Source organism: Vanellus vanellus, assembly GCF_965231255.1.
Source record: "Vanellus vanellus genome assembly, chromosome: 4".
NCBI classification, from domain to species: Eukaryota; Metazoa; Chordata; class Aves; order Charadriiformes; family Charadriidae; genus Vanellus; species Vanellus vanellus.
The window spans coordinates 18,385,882-18,403,156 of record NC_138909.1 but is presented as its reverse complement, the minus strand read 5'-3'; the positions used below and the strand labels follow the sequence as shown (position 1 = coordinate 18,403,156).

Here is a 17,275-nt window from a genome sequence, read left to right as displayed (position 1 = left end):
AGCGGTGCCGAGACCGTCACGGTCGCGGCAGGACACAGCGAGGGCCGGCCAAGCAGCCAGAAGAAGACAGAAGAGCCATGATGAGAACAGAGCTCTACTAGGAGCTTCCCCCACCAGCATCACTTCCGTTAACGAAGTCCCGAAATAAGGGTACGGTCACCAGGCAGCAGCCAATCGCCTGCCTCAAGTAGGGCGGGCTGCGACCCTATTGGCCAGCGCATCGCGTTTGTACAGGCGGTAGGGTCAGAGAGCCAGCTCGAGTCGGCGGGAAATGATGCGAGGGCGGAAGTGGCGTTGTTTGTGGGCGGCGCGCTGTGGCGGGCAGTATGGCGGCGCGGGTGGTGGCGGTGGGGTGGCCCTGGCGGAGGCTGGTGCCCGGTGCGTTCCTTCGGCTGCCTCGCTCCTCGCGTTCGGGCGGGGTGCCCAGCGGGGTGCTCGGCGTCTCCTGCCTCTAACCCTGTCCCTCTTTGCCTTGCAGCGGCGCTGTGGGAGTGGCCGTACCGCCCGCAGCATACGGCGCAGCTCAGCCCCTCCGACCAGGTGAGGTGAGCTCCGGTCCGGCCTGCGCTCGGGCCTCCCCCACCGTCAGCGGGAGGGGCTGTGGCTGGGCAGCAGGGGTGTCTGAACATGCTTTCTTCGGACTCTTTAAAAAAAAAAAAAAAAACCCAAACAAACAAAAAAATCTGCATTTGGTCGCCAGGTCTCGAAGCCAAGGCGTCGTTGGCCTGTAGCTTAGGATCTTAATTGCGGCTGCTTGAACCCAGTACTGGTGGGAGCTCAGATGTGGAGGAAAACCTTTGGCAGTGCTAACTAGTTTCCTGTATATAGCTGAGAAATGCTTTAAGGGAATGCACTAGGTGTGGTTATGTCCTAAAAATGTGTTGTCCAGTACCAGCAAAAACTCTTAAAGACTATTCTTTCTCTGCCCAAATTCTACCTATGTGTGCAAAAAAAAAAAAAAAAAATTCTCCTTTAACTAATATCTTGTAAGGATTTGGTGTTGGGTGTGTTCTGATGCTTAAACAGCCTTTCAGGGCTTGGGAGAGATATTTGGGAATCTGTGAGCAGATAGAAGCTCCTTCTGGCCACTTACTTTGAAATTATTTTCCAAAAAATCTTTTCTAACTTACCAGAACTACCTTAGTACCAGATTCAGTAGATATTGCCTTCTAAGTAAAGGGTGTAAGCGCAATTTTATTAATTGCTTTAATTGACTTGTTACATTGTCATTATTACTAAGATATAAAAGGTCTTGTAAGAAGTCTTTTAGAATTCTTGTAAGAAGTCTGTGAGAAGTCTTTTAGATTGCTAGGTATGTGTGTTAGTGTTATCAGTGTGTTAGAGGAATAGAGAGAAGAAAGTTATTGGAAAAACTTCAATGATGCACTAAATACCTCTTTTGGTTTCAAGGCATGTTTTGCCCAAATGGTAAAAATTAGAAACATATCCTTATTTTGTTGTGAAGCTTACAGATATTAATAATTCTCTAATTTCAGCCCATACAAATGGAGAACCCCTATAAAGAGCCTCCTGAAAAATGTGTCTTATGTGGCATAAAAGTGGACTATAAGAATGTGCAGGTGAGTTTGAAAATTCTTGTCCTCCAGCAAAGGTAGGTGGTTTACTGTTTTTAAATGTATGTGCGTAGGAAGTCCACAAGGATAAAAAATGAAAAACTAATTTGTATGCATAGGGGTTTAAAACTTAAGAGCTGTGTGCAGGTAAGGCTCAAATAAGGTAGTTGTGATAAGCTGTTCAATTTACTAGTCCTATATGCAGGTGTTACAACTCTGTTATTTACCAAATAGAGTCTGCAATTCTAATTCCACTGTCTGCTTAAATGTTATGACATATAAAATACTGTCTAAATCTAAGCTATGCTTTTTTTTTTGTCTCCAGGTAGAATTGAGTTTTGTAAAACAGATCAAAAAATTAAAAATAGAATGCAAGCAATAAAATAAACTAAAGCTCTCTAAATCAAGTTCTTAAACTGACTTTAGCTTTCTTAATTTTACTCAGCTTCTTTCCCAATTTATTTCTCCGTATACTGGCTGCATTTATGGCAGGCATATAACAGGTATGTGAAGTATTAAATAACTTACTGGTTAATATTAAAACTCTTGTGATCCAAGTAACTGTGCATCAGCTGTCTTTCCAAAAGTAACTACTGCCAACTCTATATGGTTTGTAATAGTATTCCTTTAACTTAGTAGCCTTCATAAAAGATTGAAAATATCCCTTAAGTATATGGGGGTTTTGTACTTAACAGTATAAGCACACATGCATTTCTTAGACAAAGCTAGAGGAAATTGTCAGTAATACCACCTTTACCCTTTAAACTCATTGTTTGGTTATTGTTGATTTAAGAGACTGAAAATGATTTCTCTCTTTAGGCTTGTGCAACAAGAAGCAGAAGGAAATTACAAAAGCCATTAAAAGAGCTCATGTATTTGGTAAGTATGATTATGCTCTTGAGTTTTTTGTAAGTTAAGCCTACTTTCCTATTAAAACTCTTCCATCTTATTTTTTTACAGGATTTATGCCAGTTATGTTTAAGAACCCATCGTTTCTCACAGACCCCAAGATATGTGATGTCAAGTATCCAGAGTAATATTCTATAAATAAATGAACAATAAAACTACTTTTCATGTTTATATCCTTGTTTACTGGAAACGTGGTTGGCTAGCATAATGTATCACTGACGGAGGGGTGGATGTCAGTTGCTTTTTTATGAAGTGTCAAGTCTCTAAAATTTTCTGAAGGAAGTACGAAATAGGAGAGCAACAGTAGAAATCTTTATGGACCACTTCCTCTGCTTACAGGTCTTGCTAAAGTTCAGGTGGCAGTTTTTCCCTTGCTGGATTGGAAGGGTGGGAAAATAAGTAGTGGATAGCTAAGGATAAATAAAAGTATTTAAATTGTGGCAAGTTATGTAGACAGCTAATTCTGTTAAGCCTGTTACCTATGTTCATTTGATGCTCCCTGCCTCAGCTCCTGCTGAGGGAAGGGTAGTACTGCTTCTTCAACAGCAGCTTGAAGTTGTATCACTCTGAAGCAGTACGCGCCATGATTGTATAACTGCTAACTTCCTGCTAGGGTAGTCTTTAAACCCTGAGGGAGCGAATACAGATGTAACTCTGGAAGGCAAAATGAGGGAATGTCATCTGGACTTGTTTCTATGCCAAACAGGATTTATGCATTAGAAAAAAAACCCAAACCTGTATGTCTTGCAAAAATGCACTGTTTTTTTAATCCCTGCAGTGCGATAAATTGATATACCACTTGAATATGCTGGCAGTAGCTTTTGGTGCAAAGTCATCTGGACAAATCATTAACAGATCAGAAAGTAGGAGAGTGTGGGTATTCATTTGAGTCTCTAACTTTTTCCAACATGTCCTCATCTGTTTCAGTGCTACTCAGCACAAGCTTCCTTTCTTGGTCGCTGTCCTCTTGGTCTTGAAGTAGTTTTTGGTGAAGCTGCAGGGATCTGGATTTCTTGAATGACTTTGATCCTGTTGTGATCCCTCTGACTTTACGCTTGGTTAGGTGTCTTGTTTCAGCTTCAGTGAAGTCTCTTTCCTTGACCATGAGAGTCAATTTGTCCATGACATTAATATTATGGTCAATGTTACAGCATTTCTTGGATATCTGTTGGCCTTTGAAGGAAACGATGCATGTCTGAAGTCCAGAATTGGGGAAAAATGTTTGCAGTGCCTGACAAAGGAGAACATTCTCCTTTGGCTCTCCTGAGGAGTATCTGTCTTCTCCTGGGGAGGAAAAAAAAAAAAAGGCTAGAGTTGCAGTCCCTCTTGCACACTTCTACTGTTTGGGCTGCCTCAAGTTCAGAAGTGTTTTGTGCTTCTGCCAATTGAATCAACTTTGGAAGTCTTAATACGATTGGCATTGCATTTGTTTAACTTACCCAAACAACTTTGTTGCTTTTTCCTCTTTATTTCTTCTTTTAATTTGCTCACCTCTGCTAAGAGTTTCTCTACAGATCGTTCACTGGCTTCTACTGTACAGCATATTTTCTACAAGAAAAGCATTTGATGGAATTAACAGTATTCACAGAAGCTGACTTTAACCTTGTTGCAAGCTGCTTAAAGGTATTCATGACTTTAAAAGTTTGACACAAAGTATGAAAAAGCTTAAGTAATGAGCTTGAGGTGGATTTTAGAGATGATAACTTAAACCTTGTGTTGAATGAGGTGCAAGATGTTTTACTTGTTCCCATCTAAGCAAAGGTGCTCTGACAAACTACAGATACTGCTCTGTCAAAATAATCCTCTTGTGAGCATTTATCACTGCACCTGAGGATTTATCAGTGTTCTTTTGATCAAATGGAAACTTAAGTCTTCAACTTGGAGAACTTAAGTGGTCAACTACTAAAAGTAAATGGAACTCCCTGATCTTTCAGTATGTGCTTCCAAGACAGCTGCATTTCTCATTTAGTGCAAGATGGTGTACCCTTTGCTAGACTTGGTTTTGTAGTACCGCTCAAGGTGACCGTATAGGCAGGTACGTCTGACTTACCTTCAGTTCCTCCTGCAAGGTTGCATACATCTCATTTATCTTATGAACCTCTTGTAAGGATCCATCTTCATAGAAGAATTCTGACCTGTGGACCAAGAATAAAATTGCATAATTGCAAGTTGATGATCCTAGTGCTTACTTATAGGAGCTATAATTGAATAAAGAAGTATTTTGAGCTTCAACACTAGGTGCCTATGTTCAGACAGACAGGTGCTCTCATGGTGAAGTATGGGACTTAACTGATTTCCAAGTACCTTGGAAAGGTAAACAATTGCAGGAAACAGGTCAACAAGTGAGTGGGGTGTGGCTGTAGCATTTGCAAAAGTACTTAAATACTCTTATAGAAGGATAACTATACTTACCTTAACAGAAAGCTACAGCTACCAGTAAATATGGCATATATTGTACCTGTGTTGTCTTACTGCTTTCACAAAGCCAGAAGATATGCAGGAACCAGACACTGTTCTGTAACCTTGCTGTTCTGCCATACCCAAGTTGGTAACCACCAAAGGAACTTTCTGGAAGAGACTTAAAAAGCAGGAGTGTAAGACATATTAACATCCGAAGTACTCTCTTTGATAGTTAAAGGTTCTTGACCATTAAGCATCCCAGATAGAGGTTTACAATGTAGTTAGGTCTTGCTGATTGTATCACATCACACATAGATGACTACTCATGGCTAAAGGCAAACTGCAAGAGCAACAAGACTGAGCAAAATATCCCTTCCCCCCTCCCCCCCTAAATTCTGGGTAAAAGTCATGCAATAGTTGCTTGTTAAGCCTAGCTTAAGGGCAGTATGTCTCTGAAGATAACTGAAAATTACCACCAATTTAACTATTTCAATGATATGTGAGGATGAACACTATGGATAATTGAAGTCCTATACATAAAACCAAATCAATCGAGAACAGCTTATGTGTATAAATGAACTGACAGTGTCTGCCTGTTGACACTGGCATTACAGATTGTTATAAAGGCAAATCCCTGAGCAGAACTCCAGGGTATAAGATTTCAACTAAGCTCTAGCAATCTAAGGAATAATCTTAATTATATTTAATCTTATTTAATTTATTTAATTTTAATGTTTAGTTTCAAGACTAAAATAAAGTGTTAACAGTAATTCAGTTGCAACAAAGAAACAAACTGTTCTGAGTGATAGCACATGCTGTGCTATTATTTTATTAAAACTAGATAACAAACCCATTACCCTTCTTGTGGCCGATGTAAGGCATGTTCCAGTCTGTAAGTAGAACAACTTTCTGTCATCACGCTAGAGGTTAATAAAAGGAATACAAGGCCCTGATTTGATAGATGTGACTGTAAATTCTTATGAAGAAGTCTTTCCCGGAATGTCATGGTCTGGTCTGTATTACGTCTGAATTTATACCATCCTATTATGCTCTGTAGGCAGAAGAAAATTCATTATTACTGTTGAACCATGCTGTCCCTGTGTGTCATATTGAAGCAAGTTAGAGGATTCAGTACAAAGTCATGAATCTGAATTGTTCAGTGATGTGTATCTACTCAAGCAATTAGTTAACTCAAAACCCTTAAAACATCTAAGCCTAATGCCAGTATGACAACTTCTTTTTCCTTCAAAATCATGCGTTGAACTGGCCTGTTTTCTGAGCTGAAACTCTTCAAACTTGGTTCTGCTATTTTGCTGTTAGTCTCTTTCCAGCTTCACCTTTCCCCTTGTGGAACTTTCTTCTGTGGAGAAGACTGTAAATTTTCTTGGTCAAGTGGTGCTTAACCACTTGAGTGAGCTGACCTTAACTGATCTTAAGCCAGAAATCAGTAGAATTCCTTTGGGATACTTGAACTGTTTGCTTGAGAAATGAATAAGGAAAAAATAAAGTTGACATGTACGTAGGCAATCCCTAGTAAAAAAATAACTTAAACCGTTCTTTCGGGGGGAAAAAGGTGATACAGCTGCCTTGACCAGCAGTATGAGGGACCAGATACAACATTTAAAAAAAGAGGAGAGGGTGGGGGAAAGAAACTTGATAGAAAGAGGTATCCAGAACAGCCTCCAAAATCTGAGTGACCTCCTTGGTATTGTTTAGGTTTGAAAATAAAATACCTTCTTACAGCCTGACAGTATTTTCTTCAGGGCAAGTTCATTCAGTTCTCCTGCAGAATTATAAAAGCTAGAAGAAAATTAGGACAATTAGAGGGGGGAGGGGGGAGGGGAATGCTACTGTAGAAATAATTATTCCCTAGCAGTCTGTTAATCATATCACTTTAACAGCGCTTTTTTTTTCCCTGGTAAGCTAGGACAGTGCAGTTAACTTCATTATTCAAATAACTATGTATTGCATGTATGTGGTCTTGTACAGCCCAGATGCTGTTCTGGCATCAGTGCTACTGGGACACAAGTTAAAGGTAGCATCTATGGTCTCTCAACTACAAAATGGTAAGATGCCTTCAATCTGATATGAAATGTCTTTCCAATAACATCTGGGTTTATTCATTTTCAGAAAGATTTGAGAAGGAAATTGTGTTGTGATTCTCCCCTTACAGGGACGCAAACCTGCACAGCAGTGTTCCCATCTATAATGGAACTCCAAATACTAGTCCTTGAAACTACTCCTGCCATGGGGCTAACAAGTGTTTCTTTTTCTGCCCCACTTAGAAGCCCACAGCTGATGCTACCCTTTTCTCTCTTTTTTTGAGGGGTATGGGTTGGGATGTATGCTTTTAGAAAAGCATTTTGTTTTTTTCTTAGTAGTTGACATTATTCTGTAGTTTATATGCTATCATAGCTCACCTGAAGGTGCAGTATGCTGTAACTCTATTTCTATATGCACAGACAAACACCAAAAAGGAACATGAAGAACCAAAATAGGAATAACATAAGGCATTTTGCATCTGTAATTCCAAGGGGTTGATACGGCTACTGTAGTTACAGCTGGGTGATTTTTCTCAGTAATGCAATATAACTTTAATTCTTGAAAAATTCAAGTTAGGGTTCATTTTAACTTTTTTGTATCTGTTTACTTAAGATTCTTACCTGAACAACTGGTAGCACGGAATATGCTTCTGTATATCTGGAAAGAGAAGGTAATATTATTCTGGGTTCATCAGTTCAAGATGTATGTTCTTCTGTATGCTATGATCAGAATTAAACTGGTAGAAGAACCAAGAAAGAATGCTATATAACTTCTTAAAATCAAATGTGTTAACATCTAATTAAATAAGGTTAATAAAGGAAATATTTGGAAAAAAAAATTCTAATTAATTTTTCAAATGTAAAGGGTACCACTTACATAAACTGTATTTTTTTTATACGTTTGTTTTGTCAAGGGAAAAATCAAATTGGGCACTTTAGTTTTTCTTCCTTTCTGTTGAGTACAGGAGTAGTATGTAATATTGAAGGATTTCACTTCAGTTACTCTGCAGCAAGGCGTGGATGCTCTAATAAGAAAGATGAGGCTGGAGAACAGAAACTCATAGGGTAGATTATGAGAACTGAAGACTGACTACCAGGAAAAAAAAACAGTAGGTGATCTAATGGCATTCTAAATCTTTTTCTAAATTCTCCACTACTTTCATTTTCACAAGTTACTTAAAAAAAAACCCAAACTCTGGAGCAACTAACTCTGCCTATGACAATGTGAAGCTGAGGCTCTGGGTAACTTGATCAATGCCACCACAAAAAAAATTCCCCACATTTCTGCTTCAGCTGTGAGATTCAGGGGAGGAAAGTGTTACACCTTAATTGTATCCTAGAGTAAAACTAGAAAATTGGATGCAATTTCTCCCTGCCGTATTTTCAGGAAGACTGGAAACAAGGCACATACTGTACTACCTTCTTTTCTTTCTTTTTGTATAACTGCATTTTAAAGGAATGGAGTTAAATGTGTGTGTGTGTATACGTATGTTTTTGTTAAGGGTTAGTATAAAATGCACATCGACTCCAGTCCCCCAAAGACTATAAAGGAAAATGCGTCTGCTCAACGAAATACATAAATAGTTTGCAGCCTTCACATGCAGTATTTGTAAGTTCCAAATTAGGTAATAGATGCAACACGATAGTTTATATCACTGAAATAGGGCAAGTTTTTCCAGGTAGTAGTTTTTGCTGTAGTCCAGGAGAGTTTGTGATGTGGCCAAGACAAAGGAGGAGTCCAAGCCCTAAATTACCTTTAATGTGACAAGATATTTGGCAAAGAGGAGCTATTGAACTAGTATTTCTGTTTAATTGCTAAAAAATACTACCATTTTACTGCAGAAAATATAATAATTTAAGTGTTACAAAATAACTTTCATGTGGTTTTTTTTTATGTCAATGTGGACCCAGCATCTAGCAGCTTCGATCCTGCTGTAAGCAAGCAGTTGTATGTTGCCTGAAACTAAGCATGGCATTAAATGCGGACAGACTAACCGATTGTATAAACAACTTCAACATCATCCATTTGTGAGTCAGTAATGCTGTTCTTGGCTTCACCTTTCACATCTCCAAGGAGAAAACCTTCCTGTACAGGGGGAGAGAAAAAACAGTTCACATTAACAGTAGCAATGATGAGGACTTTCCCTCTTGTCTATTATTAACACTGTAAACACTGTCTTCAGGAGAGGAAAGAAGCTGTTGAGCTAGTGTGGTTTTGGTGGTGGTTTATTTATTTATTTATTTTTTAACAGAGTAGGTTCTCACTCATCCTTCAATACCTGCCTCTATTTAAGGGAGGAAAAAAAAAAAAAAAAGTTGGAATCTATCTATTCCTCATGTTTTCGTTGACAAGTGAACAGTTTGTGGCTGCCCACCGCCAAGGCTCAGGCCTGACCAGCGTTTCTCTCAGTCCTTGGCAGACAGGGCGCTGCTGCCGCCGCCGCAGCGGGCGTTGGGTGGCCCACACCCTCTCGTCCGAAAAGGAAAAACCCCACCGTTTCCCGGCACTGCTCAGCGCGGAAACCTGCCTCCATCGCAGCGGGCAGGCAACACGCTGCAAAACCGCGTTCCCGCATGGCATGAGGGAGGCCCTGGGCATCCGTGGGGCCCTCCCCGGCCGCGGGGTGCCGGCGGGCCTGCGGCGGGGGTGGGGGGGTGGGTGGGCAGCGCTCCCTTCCGCCGGGGACGGAGGGGGAGGCCCGCCGGCGGGCTGCGCCATGGCGGCAGCGAGCTGCCCGCGCCACCAGCGGCCGCCCCTCCCTCCACTGCCCCCGCCCGCCATATCCCCCCTCCCGCTCCGCCCCGCCCCGTCCCCTCCCGGCGGCGGGGCCCGCGGCACCCACCGTGTCCGAGTCGGTGCTGAGGTGCTGGAAGGCGAGGGCGCCGAAGACGAAGCCCGAGAGCAGGGCCGACGTGCTCTCGCCCTCCATGCCCCCGACAATGGCGGGCCGCGCCGCGGCGGCGGGAGCCCCCAGCGGCCACCGGCGGCAGGGCAGGGCAGGGCCGGGCCCGCTGGGGCACATCCCCTCCCGTGGAGGAGCGGCGGCGGAGAGAGGAGGCGGCGTGCGGGGCGCGGGCAGCGCCCTGTCCCGGGCCGCTCCGGCGGCGGGGCGCGGGCTCTCCTCAGCCGCCTGCCCTCCCCGCGCTGCGGCAGGCCTCGCCGCCTCCCTCGTTCTCCCGGCCTCTTCCCGCCTGCTGCCCGGCGAGGCTCGCTGCAAAACCAGCCTTAAACGGTGTAATTCTTCTGTCTGAATTGCTGGGGGTTGTTTGGTTTGGGTTTGGTTTCTTTTTTTTTTTTTTTTTTGGTTTGGGTTTTTTTTTTTTTTTTTTACCGTTAAGGTGAAACAATGCCCGGTTTAGGAAGGTTGTTCACACAGACACACACAGACGCGCGCACAGCATCTCACGGGTGGCTTCTGGAGCGAAGGACAGCAGATGCAGCAGCAAGGGCTTGTTCCTGAGGGCAAGGTGAGGTGACCTGGCCTCAGGGATGCCTGCTGGTCACCTGCCAGTGGGTTCCGAGGCCCGACATGGCTCCGGGGCCCGACATAACTGCAGGCTGAAAGTCAGCATCTGCGCTTACAGAAGCGCCTCGTTGATCTATACGAAGAGCTTTCGTAAAGCATCAAAATGGCATTCACACCGGGCTGCTAGGCCCATATCATCCATCCGGGAGTGTGGGTGGAGAGGGCTGTATTCATGTCTTCCGAGTGGGAGGATTGTGTCACGCCAACCCGCGATACGGGAAGGTGTGGTGCTGGCTGAGCTCCCGTTGGTAACAAGGCTGTACCTTTTGAAACAGGACATGCAGCTGTGCGTATATCTGGAGGCGCACTGTACTGTTTGGGATCGTGGTGAGAATCTTCTGAGTTAATAACCTAATAAAATGGTAACGCTAAACGATGATCAAACAGCGGTAAATTGTACCACTTCTTCCTAAGATGTAGACTGAGCTTGCAGAATGTATGTTTTGTCTTTTTTTCAGTAGTCACATTTTATTTCTTTTTAATATTTGTGGTAATGTATTCTTCACATTCTAGCAGGTGTTGCTGACCATATCAGCCAGAAGAAAGCTCTAGAAAAAAAACTTAAGGAAGTTAAAAGTGACAGCATTCTTTGAAACATGATCAGAGATCCAGTCTAAAGGCCGCAGGAGTTTTTTCCCCTTCCCTTCACGAGAGTAAATGTTTGATTTCACCTCTCACCAGCACTATAGGTGAGCATACTCTTAGCCTTAGACATTAATTTCCTGCCTCTTGAAACAGGATGTATACTTCTGTGGTCTTTCAAGAGGTGTTTCCACGATTTTGGGGTCTCGTGTGTGTATTTTTGGGTTGCATATAAAATTATCTTTTTAGTGCAATTTCTTTTCCCTTAAAACTTGTTGGCAAGATTTAGAAAGAGAATAGTTAGTTCTGGCATATTTACATTTAAATAAAATTCCTTAAGTATTATTTAAATATATGTGGACGGTGCCAATATTTAGAAGAGTAAAATTATTGTGATTTTTACCTCTTGTCACAGTGGAGAAAGGGAACAGCTAAAACTTTTATTTCTCAACACACTCAGAAATTACCTAGATCTCTGAATAAGGGGGTGACGAGTCTTCAGATGATACAGAATGATTGACAAGATTAATGGGAATTAGCCAGTATGCATTTCTTGCAATGTAGACCACATGGTATTAAATGAATGGGTAATACATACAACACAACTGAAGTTGATACATTGCAACAAATGACTCCATTATGGACCACGTTGCCATGGCAGAGGCAACAAGAACAGATGGATATGACCAGCTTCTATAGCTGTTTGTGGAGAAAATAATGAAAGTGGACATGAATGCTGACGTCTTTCAGAAATTGCCCCCAAGGATCCTATGCTGTGATTGCAGTCCTAAGCCAGAGGTGTGAGAAAATGTTATGCATCTAATCAATGCAATAAATGCTGGCATTGACAAACCGTGTTTGCTTTTGCATTCAGCATTGATGATATGCAAACTATATACAAGATTTATATTGACAATATATGAGCTATTTATTGACAGTCAGGTAAGGCCTACACATCTGATGGGTACATTGCTGAGGCAAACAAATGTAGTCAGAACATGTAGTGGACTTCCCACTTTTGTGATACAAAAACTCAAGCCTGTTGTAAGCTACAGGATATGATGAATAAGGTTCTGTAATTGTTGCATTTATCTTGTGTAGAAACAATAATGCTTGTGTGGTCAGAGCTAAATGTGTTACAGTCATCCTAATGAGTGATACAATATTTAAACATACTTCATCATTCAACTGTTGATGGCCAAAGATAAACCATAGATAGCACAGTCTTATTGTGGTCATATATAAGCGCGAATCTGTTCAGTGGCATAGATGGGATCTGTGCAGACCTAAAGAGCAGCAGACATACATCAGTTAAGAGTATGAATGCAGAGGAGTGGATATTTGCACTTTAGTGCGTGAAGACAATGTGGTTTACATAAATAAATACTGCACCTGACTTTGCTTACCATGCAATAGGTGATCTTCAAGGTTATTCTGGCCTTTTGGAGGATTTTTCACAAGTGAAGCATGAATCTCAGTCTTGATAAAAATGGAAACAAAACTACCAGAGATTATTTCACCCTTGAATGGCAGTCAGGTGAGGGGTTTGTTGAATGTGAGGTTGAAACATTGAGAAGATATAAGCAAAAACCAAAAGGGTCTTTTTTTTTTTTTTTTCTTTTTTTTGCTATAGGTGGTAAAAGGTTAATCAAAAAAGAGGTATTCTTATAGTTTTAATGTGTGGGTACACACATCAGAACTACTGGAGTGCAGAATGCTCTGGTCAGTCCTGTTTGAAAGACTATCTTACCCTCCAAAACATCATTCCGGTACCCCTGGATGTTAAGAGATGCTTAGAAATCAGTCTAGGTTTGCTCTCTTGACTTTGTGTCATTGTCTCACAGGGCTTTTCTAAGTAGATCAGTCTACTTTGCTGTCTTTGTAGCATGGCAACACTTGCATAGAAATACCAGGGAGCTCTACAACTGGAGTCATAGGAACAATTTTAGCAATAGTAACACCTTCATGTGCCTAATGACAATGCTTAGGGCGTACTTCTAGATGTAAGTAGCAACTCAAAACAGGTAAACAATATGCCCTTGTATATATACTGTAAAAAAGAACATCAACTGATAAAGATTGACGATGACTCAGTTATGGAGCCTGTTGTCATTGGCTTCAAGGAGAAATATCTCTGTTAACCTGTAGGAAATGTATTACTTAAACATCTGAAGCACCACCTGGCTGAAGCTGATGTGTCAGTGCTCTTTTGGAACAGTATCTGCTAGGAACATAGGATGTTCTGGTAGTCTGAAAAGAAAGGCATTGCAAAAAAGGCAGGCCAGTATTGGCTGCATACTCTCCTCTATGACATCCCTCTAGGTGTCTTTTGGAGTCACTGGAATAGTTAGTATTGGACAGGAATGAAGCATACCTGGAAAAAGCGCTTTCCAAAATTCCTGTGACTGTATGATTCCTTCTCTTTAGAGGTCACACCGAGTGTTCTTTCTAGTCTTTGTCCACAGTAGGTAACGTATCAGAGGGAAAGCAAAGCCATAGTGATGCTCCTTGAAAGCTGTTATGCCCTATTGCAGTTTTTATCTCTTCACAGTGTATATGCACCTGCTTGAAAGATGAGTGCTGTATAGCTGCTCCTGTGCGGGAAAAGGCTGTTTATACCCTTACATATAAGGTGCTGCAGATAGGCAGAGGTCAGTGCTGTCTTTACTTCTCCTTGCAGTGAAAAAAATAAGTGGGTCATAATTCTGGTTTCCTCAGACAATTGCAAAACATTGCCTAATAATAAGAAATTAATAGAATGAGTAGACCGCAAGGATCAAGAGCCAAGAGTTAGGCAGCTGACACCCACTCCATCTCCTTCTCATTTCCCTAGGAGACCAGGAATATCTTAATTGTTTCAAGTGAATTTCTTATGCTTGCAGGTGTCAATTTGAGATGCGTTAAATTAAAGGGAGCTTTGGTCTTGAATTCCTCCTGTGTCACCAGCATCCCTTTTTTCTAAGTTGGATTTCATTCTTCCAAATGAACAGAGAGTTTTGCAAATTAAGTGTCTTGCGACTTTTCCTGATATACTTCGTCATGAAGAATTGCTTGTAGTTGCTTGTAGTTATTTGGTATAAATTCATCAGCTGTTATTTACTGGACCTTACAAATGAGTGAAACCTGTCTGTTGCTGCATGTTTATTTGAATTATTTGCAATACCTTCACACTTCTGGATAAAGTATCTCTTCCAGCTTCAAAATGGACATGATTGCAGCAGGCTGGCTATTGCTAAGAGGGATAAACGCAAGAAGGGCAGAGGAATAACATACAGAAGCTCTGTTTAGTCAGTGGGTGGCAGAGCTAATTCTTAAAGAAATTATAGTGCTGAGAAATTTTGTGTAGCCCCATCACAAACTGCAGTTATTCACCTCATAGTGTTGGATGCATGGCTATTCATACTGGAATTTGACAAACATGTACATTTCAGTGATTCTTTTGAAATAATAATAAAAAAAATCAATGATTGTGATGGGGGTATAATAAGCTTATGCCAATTTTCTAACTGGAAAATAAGAAGCTGTGTTATGAATTGCCTGGAGAAATAAAGAACTTCCTTTCTTATTCATATCACGAGCAAGTGCATCACCTTCATACAGGGCAGAGATACAATTCAAGCCCAGATTTACTTCTATAGCAATCCTAATGGCTTTGGAGTTAAGAAGTAGACCTGCTTTGACCACCATGTCTCAGTTGTTTTGATGCTCATGAGCCCAAGAACAGAAAGATGCTTTAGAAGTTTTGCCAGCCACTTTTGGCAGAAAATTAACCAAGACTGAACTCCTTGGTCATGATTGGACTAATTCCAGTACTCGAGTTCATTCTTTAGTGCTTTTGGGGACAATTTTCCATTGCGTTATGATTTTTATTCTATACTGTTAATAGGCAGATGCAGAGGCTCTTCTTGATTTCAGCATCATTCCCACTTTGGTGTTTATGGTGTTTGTTGTTTGTTTTTTTTTTACCCTCCAAACCATGCGACAGTAAAGGTTTGCAATAGAACAGTAAGAACACTGAAATGTTTTGCATGGTTTCAGGAGGTACAAAGTGGATAAAGCAAAGAATAAAGATGAGACCTGGCCACATGGGTCTTGTAGTGCCTTTGGGCTAGATAGTTTGACCACCTCAATAGAGAGGCTACTAGCAACTCTTCATCTTTTTTCACTTTATGTGGGATGAAAAGCGATAGACTGCCAAAGCCTCTCTGTTTTATTTGTTCCCTCTCCAAACCTTTTTTTTTGGGGTTGTTTTTTCTTTTTTTTGGACATGCCTGTGATAGCTGTCTGAGCAGCACCCAGAAAACCTTATATGTTTTGGACTGAGTGGTTTGTCAGGGAAAATTATAGCTGACAAAGGCCAGCAGTCCCATCATTCAGCATGATGGAGGGATGAACATGGGAGGGGTTTGTTTGCTGTCTGTTTTTTTAGAAGGTGACAGGGAAGAATTACAGTGTGTGTCTGTGCTGCTGGTGAGGTGGGGAATATGACTTTGTAAGGGTTAGACAGGCAGTGCAAGTGGTAAGGTCCTGCAGGATGGAAAACAATTCTCCCTCATTCAGGAGAGGAAACCTATTTCTTCTTCCTTCCCCTGGGTAGGGAAGTCTGTCTTTCCCTATCTCCTTTTAAGAAAGGATCCCCCTTTTCTGTGCCTAGGCTTATTGCTGAGGCATCTCATTAAGAGAGTCACCACACCTTCATGTGCTTCCTGGTGTGCTATCAATACTTCATTTCGCCCACCTTTCCTGCCTCAAATCAGGTCCCAGAAACTACCTCCACCCTCCTGCCCACAAAGTTCTTAGCACCCAGACGACATGCATACCAATCCCCTGTGCTGAGGCTCAAGGTAGCTATGCAGAGGTGCGCTGCATTGTGCTGGAGGATCAACGCCTGCTCATCCAGTTCTCTGCCGTGTGCCACCCTAGGGAGCGTGTGTTAGCAGGGCAAGCCACTCGAGCGAGAGACCAGAAATTAGAACGTAAGGAATGGCAGCTAAACAGAAATGGGTGAGAAAAGCTGTTTTACAAGCAATGAAACATTGTTTGTAGAGAAGCCTAGAACTAGAGCCTTTTGGTGAGGCAGGTGAGAAATAGTGGGTAATGGTGTGCCTGGCAGCAGCAGCGTAAGGGGACAATGAGGGGCTTGAGGTTGCCATTGAGAGAAAGAGCAATGGGAAGGCAGAAACAATTGAAAACCAAACCAGTTAGCTTTTGTAGAAGATACAGAAGGCTCAGAAAGAGGTCAGTAAGGGGAGAGAAGGTAAAGCAGGTAAATAATGAAAAGAAGATGCAAAAGAAAAGTTAGATTGCTGAAGAAGATGCGAACTAGTTACAAAGACCTGAAGGATGGCATTCAGCAGCAAATCTGAAGACACAGAAGCTACTTGACTTATTATATGGCACAAGAAGCATGTCATGGTATCATGTGAGCTTGTAACATGTCAAGACCCTGCTTGTTGGTGTCTGGGTACATGGTATAAACTAGAGGACTTAGTGGTGGTGCAGCCCACTCTGCTATCTGTGCTTCTGTTACTGACCGGAGAATATTGGGTGCACTTTCTACAGAGGATCTTTGGGTCTGCTTTCATTCCTAAGGAATCCAGTTTGCATGTACCAAGGTTGCTCCACGGCACAAACCAAACAATGGCACATGGGGATGGGGATATTTTAAAAGGACAGCCCCAGCTTTAGACAAACACGTTAAGGTAAGCGTGTGCAAAGGAAGGATCTTTCTTGGATCAACATATCACTGTCTTGGAAGTTATGGCCTAAATGCTCATCATTCCACCGAGGTTAGTTAATTTATTCAGTGATAAGGTTGTAAATGAGCAGCTAGTGGGCTCCTCTTAGGTTCTAGAGATATAGTTATTCACCTTTGTTTCTTTTGTGATGCATACAAAAAGGCAGGAGAGGAGTCGTGTAAGGAGCTGAACTGGGACTTTCCTAAAAAATACTGAATTAAGTTATTGGCATTTGATAGGATAGAAGGAGAAACCTGCTTATCTATTGTATTTAAATTCCGTAGTTGAATAGATGCAAAGGTAGGTGACTTGTTATTTCACCACAGTGCATTTTGTAACCCTGTAATACAGTTTGGCTAATTTCTTGTAGAGCAGTGGAGGGAGCAGGTTTTATTGTATTGTCAGTCCCTGCCTGCTGCAATTTGCATCTCCATTTCACAAACATTATTAAAAAATTAATAAAACAAAAAAGCCCGACTTGCACCTCAAGCTTCAGTTTTGTT

The 17,275-nt window shown here is 41.7% G+C and overlaps 2 protein-coding genes across 3 annotated transcripts; one reads left to right on the top strand and one right to left on the bottom strand.

Moving 5' to 3' along the window:
- Window positions 1-314: 314 nt before the first annotated feature.
- MRPS18C (mitochondrial ribosomal protein S18C) lies at window positions 315-2,656 on the top strand. 2 transcript variants are annotated; one of them, XM_082483016.1, is made up of 6 exons: window positions 315-378; window positions 479-540; window positions 1,497-1,580; window positions 2,020-2,077; window positions 2,394-2,453; window positions 2,535-2,656. In XM_082483016.1, the coding sequence occupies exons 1-6, from the start codon at window positions 327-329 to the stop codon at window positions 2,609-2,611; spliced, it is 393 nt and encodes a 130-aa protein (XP_082339142.1). In that variant the 5' UTR covers window positions 315-326; the 3' UTR covers window positions 2,612-2,656. The 2 variants fall into 2 exon arrangements, with proteins under 2 accessions (XP_082339142.1, XP_082339143.1); XM_082483017.1 differs by lacking the exon at window positions 2,020-2,077.
- ABRAXAS1 (abraxas 1, BRCA1 A complex subunit) lies at window positions 2,656-9,869 on the bottom strand. The gene is made up of 9 exons (XM_082483015.1): window positions 9,769-9,869; window positions 8,921-9,011; window positions 7,547-7,583; window positions 6,617-6,683; window positions 5,741-5,934; window positions 4,942-5,061; window positions 4,534-4,618; window positions 3,923-4,031; window positions 2,656-3,767 (listed from the first exon to the last, which is right to left on the bottom strand). Exons 1-9 carry the CDS (start codon window positions 9,853-9,855, stop codon window positions 3,340-3,342), a joined length of 1,218 nt encoding a protein of 405 aa, XP_082339141.1. The 5' UTR covers window positions 9,856-9,869; the 3' UTR covers window positions 2,656-3,339.
- Window positions 9,870-17,275: the final 7,406 nt, after the last annotated feature.